This window comes from Monopterus albus, unplaced genomic scaffold (assembly GCF_001952655.1).
Source record: "Monopterus albus unplaced genomic scaffold, M_albus_1.0 scaffold19.1, whole genome shotgun sequence".
NCBI lineage: Eukaryota > Metazoa > Chordata > Actinopteri > Synbranchiformes > Synbranchidae > Monopterus > Monopterus albus.
The window spans coordinates 3,039,774-3,045,681 of record NW_018127899.1 but is presented as its reverse complement, the minus strand read 5'-3'; the positions used below and the strand labels follow the sequence as shown (position 1 = coordinate 3,045,681).

Sequence of the window (5,908 nt, the reverse complement as noted above, 5' to 3'; positions counted from 1 at the left end):
TTTTAAAAAAACATTAGTTAAAATTACTCTGCTAAAGGACCTTTATTGTCACTGTTACAATAAAGGAAATAGTGATCACTATTAAAAGAAACCAGAGTTTTTTGGGAGATCAGGGTCACTCTGAGCAGATGAGAGCAAATCGATGTTGTCGTCTAACACACCGCACCCATCAGCAGGATACATGAGTAGAACATGTTCCTGTTTGCACCTCAATTGCTGCTCAGGACATTTTTCTAATAAAAGTGAATCAGAAAGCCTCAGGCTGTGGATCAGTTTGACATGAATACGAGCCGCTGGGTGGTTCGGTGTGAGGTGCAGCTGATACACCCGGGAAGGAATGAATGAACTCCTCTGTGTGGGATAATCTGTATCTCCGGCTGTAACACTTTCCCTGCTGTATTTCTGTCAGCCATCATGTCAGCTTGGTCTTTGTGTTCGAAAGTAAAAGGAAACCTGATGCTGAACCTTTTCTGTGGGCAGCGGTTGCTAGCAGAGCGCTGCAGGCTTTGTTTCAGAAAACATCTGCTTCAGCACTGAAAAGTCTTGTACTCTGACCTCATGAAAGTTCTGCGGGAGAAAAATGAGAGCTGACACTGGTGTTAATGCAGCAGAACAGCTGCAGGTTATTAGCTCATTAGCTTTTTAGCTCATAGCTAGCACTCTCAGACTTAGCTGTCATTGCATAATTACTGAAGTCTGCACTTCATCAGTTTGGCCAACTAATGGAGGCACAATATTATCAATCCCTGAGAACAGAAGCTTATTATGCACATTTAATATACGCTCAGTGGCCACTTTATTAGGTACATCTGTGCAGTATGCTGCAGTTCAGTAGCTCTGCTATCAATTTTACTTTTACAAAGGTTATAATGTTCTGTTTTTAGTGATGTCAGAAATATGTAAACCTTTTTTGCTCATAAGTGAAGGTGGTGCTGTCATGGACTACATCATATTGAGAAGTAATTATAATTTATATTTATTTAACATAATGCAGCCCAGTACAACAGCACCTCTAACTATAGTATCAGAGCTTAAACACATCATTCAGTTAAACTCCTCTATGACTGTACACATTTCCACACACCGTTTGGAGATGTGACCCCATCCCCTGCAGCTGTTACAGACATTTGTCATGTAGGTTACATGATTACACACCTTTCAGCTTGACAAACTGATGTCTTAACAATACTAGGATTGTTGGGGTTGTGAGAATTTTGGGACCTAAAACGAGGCCTGAAGCTTGAAATGTGCTGAAACCACAATTTGTGCAGTTAGTATGCTAGAAACTAAAGGACCACTTTGCACATTTGACCGCATGCCTGTACAGATGGGTAGCAAATGAAAGTTGAAACAAACAAGTGACCTCACAGACTCTGGACTTCCTGTCATATAATCTCTGAACTGCACTGGAGGGATGGGACACCATTCGCTTTGTCAACTGGTGTTTAGATGATGTGGATGAGAGCATAGCACTTCAGCTGGGTGCAGATCTGGTCAGTGTAAAGGCCATAGTATGTGATTCGTTTCCTTTGAATCAAACCATTCAGTGTCCTGTATACAAGCATCTGCATTCAGTTTGTTTCTGCTCCTTGTTCCTAGCAGACACCAAAGTCATCTCAAAGAGACATCGTCATGCTACAGACAAAGACAAAAGGCCTTTATGTATTTATACATTAATTGTCAAAGTTTGTTACTATGTTGCATTTGAGACCAGAAGACAGCATGTGAAAACTTTGCCTCCCTGATGCGTTCAAGTGCTTGTCAGATATAAGAGTGTACTGCTGAATTTAAAGTTTTTTCTAAATGGAAAAAAATAGACTTTTCCCCCAAAATATCTTTTTTTTTCCACCTTCTATCGTCAGGACTTGACTTTCTGACTAGGTAATTTTTCAGAAGTTCTGATGTTGGAGCTTCCCACCAGCACCCACACGGTACATTAACAGCCTTCTATAAACACTTCTTGTTCCTCTCTGCCTTCCAGGAACATTAAACCAAAACAACTGGGCCAAGAAGTTTCCATCCTGCAGCAACGCTAAGCAGTCTCCCATCAACATCGAGGAGAACCTGGCCCAAGTGAAACTGCAGTATCAGAAGCTGAGGTTTGACGGCTGGGAGAGCCTGACAACGGACAGGACGACCATCAAGAATGATGGCAAGACTGGTGAGAACTGCCACCTGCTGATGTGGGTGCTGGTTTTACAGCTCAAAGATACAATATACAGGTTCTAAAAGTCAAGCTAGCGCTAGCATGGGACTACATTGCTTCCCTCCCTCTCCCTGCTTCGTTAGCTCCACCCAGCCCTTCACCTACATATTTACTGTCTCAGCTAATGGAGGAGTCGCCTGTGGGTCGGTGATAGCAACATCTTCCAGCAGCTAAGACTCTGCTGAAGTCAAGAGTAGTAGGCCAGAAGCAGGTTTCTGTAATGACCGACTGCTGCGATTCTTCCTGTCACTGCAGTACTTACAATTACATGGTTGTTTTTAAGACACTGAAGGCATCTACAGCATTTCTAAAGCTGTTTCTGTTCACTGACCAGTGAGGAACATCAGTCCCAACTTCTGCCACTTAACTCTTTCCTTCATTCCTCTTAACAAAGCGAACAGGGTTCACCTTCTGTTTTCCTAGTGACAGTATCTCCCTGATACTGGTCCTGTTCTCAGACAGCGGGGTCCCGTTGTGACGGATACAGTTACCTGTTTTTCATTTGACAGCACTGAGAGCCTTTCACAGACGACCTCTCTCTAAGTGGTGTGAAACACAGTAACCTACAAAGTGCATTCAGGGTAACTGTTAAGTGAAACTGTAGACAAGCTGTCGAAACTTCCTCTTAGCAGCAACACTGTTAACGCACTCTGCTATGGAAGTTGTTCTGCTGCCGGCTGCACCAAAGGGTTTTAGTAAAGGAGATGTCTGGTAGACAGTTCAGGCCAACAGTACTCCAGCCTGCTGCCACAGACACTGAAGCTGTGGGGCTGCCAGGAGGATACTCAGCCACAAATAGAAGAGTTCGCATTTAGAGGAAGAGGTGAAGGATGGCGCATACAGAGCGCTTTGTGCCTGTGACATGGTGCAAACTAACTTTTCAACACAAGTGAATCAGTGACAATTGAGCCAATATTTGCCCTCCCAGGAGGGGAAATGAGATTTTAGTTGGGGTTAAAAGGAAAAGTAAGGAGACACAGGTGACAGACAACAAAGAGGAAATGACAAGAATGAGGCGAACCACATGCAGATCAAAGTATAATAAAAGAATAAAAACCAACCAAAAGCAAAGAAGCCCTACAGGGCACAGAGCTCGAGAGTCCAGCACACCGATGACTCAGTTTCATCAGTGGATTCACACGAAAAATGTTTCATGTGTACAAAACAATGCCACGTAGTTTGCAGCCGGTGGGCAGAGATGTACAGTATGTACAGAAGATGAAAGCGCTGTGTAATGCTCCACCTTTATTAGACCATCAAAGAAGGTTTCGATCCTTGAGGGAACCTTCTGTCAGGTCAGACAGCCACCTGACAAACCTGCAGAAGGTCCCTGGTGATTGAGTCTTTGTCTGATGGGCCAGTGAAGGAGTTGGTGGACAATTATGTGGTGTACATCTTTTCATCTTGTGTACATCTGTAATTTATCACTTTTAGTGGCTGTGTCATATTTGAGCCTTCAAAACTGCAAAAGCAGGAGGAAGTTTGATCAGGTGCGACGCTTGTTTGGAGAAAACAATTTTAAAAAAATCATGTTTAAAATGAGGTTTGTGCTTGTGTCCTGTAGCAGTGGCTATGTGTTCGAAACAGAATGCAGTGCATTCAGTGACAGGCATGTGCTCGTGTCTGTTTTGTTCAGTGGCGGTGGACGTGGACGGAGAGTTTTATGTCAGCGGCGGGGGTCTCAGGTCAAAGTTCAAGGTTGGACGTATCACCTTCCACCGGGGGCGCTGCAACGGGTTGGCGTGGACGTAGAGTGTTATGTCAGCGGCGGGGGTCTCAGGTCAAATTTCAAGGTTGGACGTATCACCTTCCACTGGGGGCGCTGCAACGCCTCCTCAGACGGCTCAGAACACAGTTTGGACGGAGTCAAGTACCCTCTAGAGGTGAGACAGTGTTAACGTTCAGGTCCTTTCATAAAAGTACTAACACTGTAGTACTGTAAGAGTACTCCATTATAAGTAAAAGGCCTGCACAGATAATGTAACAAATAAAAAGTATGTTAGTGTTATCATGAAAAGGATTTGGAAGTAGTAAAAGTACGTAAAAATGACTGTTGTACTGTTATAAGCTATGTCACTGGATTATTATTACTCATCACGCATTAATGTGTAGGCAGCATTTCACTGTGGTAGAGCCAGACATGGAGCCAGTCTTTAAGTTTCTGTAGACGCCTGCAACAGCGATGTGTTGACACTCAGCCTGTGCTGACACAGGACTGAGCTTGCTCATCCTTGTGTAGTTCAACATATTTCTGCCTTCTCCCACAGATGCAGATCTACAGTTATGAGGTCCATCGATTTGACTCTGTCGACGAAAGCATCAAGGCCGGAGGCAGAATCACTGCCCTTGCTGTGCTGTTTGAGGTGTGTTTGTCTCTAAGTGCGACTGTACGCACGCTTTATGCTCAGCGCCTTGATAACACCGAGGTTTACAGGCTTGCGTATCACTTGTCCTCCAAAACAGTGATGTGGGCGTAGCAATACAAATAGCTGATTCCATCATGAAGTGTTAGAGCAATAAAATAACTAGAGAACAAACTGAGGGAGTTGATTACAATAGGACTGTGAGGAATTGGCCAGACACCAGATGATCCACTGGAGGGAGGATGACAGAACTAGAACCAAAGCCTGAGGCTAGCCTAAATAAGTCATTGTTATCTAAGTTGCCAGCGTTGGCACAGTCCTAATGTGGAGGGGTATCAAATCAGCTTTATTTATAAAACATTAGGCAAAACAACAGCTAGAACACTTTAGTGTAATGAACAGTCTGGAAGAAACAGTAAAAAACACAAAACACAAAGTGATAGTGACCGTTGGCTGATTCTGATGCTTTTGTCAGGAACATGTCAGCTCTAATCTACGAACTGATCCAAAGAGACATGCCGGCAACTCCAGACTAATTCAGCTCATGCTACCACCACACAAAGGAAAAATCTACACAAATAAAACAAGATGTACAACGGCAAAAACATGGAGTGAGGGAATGAAATTCTTTAAACACAGCGTTTCATTTTGATGATCTGCTTTTTCTGCTCTTTTCTGACAGTGGTGGAAAATACTTTTACTAGAGTATTTCCACGTCCTGCTCCTTCATACTGTGACTCCATGTCAGGGACAAACCGTGTACTTTTTACTGCACTACATGTACCTGATAACTTCAGGTCCAGAATCAGATGAATCAAACCAAACCCAGTAGAACCATCAGACTCTATTGATCCCAGTGGGAAATCCACCAGCTACCCAGTAGGATGTAAAGTACTTCACAGTATAAGTATATAAGGTAGTTACCATCAGCTCCACCTTTACCAGCTGCAGCATTAAAGTGGTGGACACAGTAATTAGTCACTATGATCCAGTATCAGAGACATTACTGGGACATGGACCGTTCTGCAGGATGAGTACTGGTACTGATGGTACTTCAAAGTACTATTTGATGCTGATACTTTTGCACTTTTACCCAAGTGAAGGATCTGAGTAGTTCTTCCATCGCTGCCTCTGAGCAGCAGTTTTCATTCATAAATAAAAATGGATTGCTTTGTGTTTTCACAGACAAGTGTTGAAAACAATGTGAACTACGACGCCATCATAGACGGCATCACCAGCGTCAGCAGACACGGTGCGTCACCTCCCTCCTCTGTCTTTCTTCTCGCCTCGTACTCTGCTGTCTTTATTGAAGTTGTTGTGTCTTCGGTCCAGGAAAGAG

General features: G+C 43.6%; 2 protein-coding genes across 3 annotated transcripts in view; one reads left to right on the top strand and one right to left on the bottom strand.

The window, feature by feature from the left end:
• Window positions 1-5,908, top strand: part of ptprz1a (protein tyrosine phosphatase receptor type Z1a) — a 55,390-nt gene that overhangs the window by 19,373 nt on the left and 30,109 nt on the right. The window contains exons 3-7 of the mRNA XM_020593591.1: window positions 1,982-2,161; window positions 3,843-3,904; window positions 4,000-4,089; window positions 4,474-4,569; window positions 5,755-5,908. The exon at window positions 5,755-5,908 is cut by the window's right edge and continues 140 nt beyond it. Of these exons, the coding sequence (XP_020449247.1) occupies window positions 1,982-2,161; window positions 3,843-3,904; window positions 4,000-4,089; window positions 4,474-4,569; window positions 5,755-5,908 (582 nt within the window). The remainder of the gene's footprint in view (window positions 1-1,981; window positions 2,162-3,842; window positions 3,905-3,999; window positions 4,090-4,473; window positions 4,570-5,754) is intronic.
• LOC109956450 (troponin T, fast skeletal muscle isoforms-like) overlaps window positions 1-5,908 on the bottom strand; it is a 209,479-nt gene that overhangs the window by 186,712 nt on the left and 16,859 nt on the right. The window lies entirely within an intron of this gene.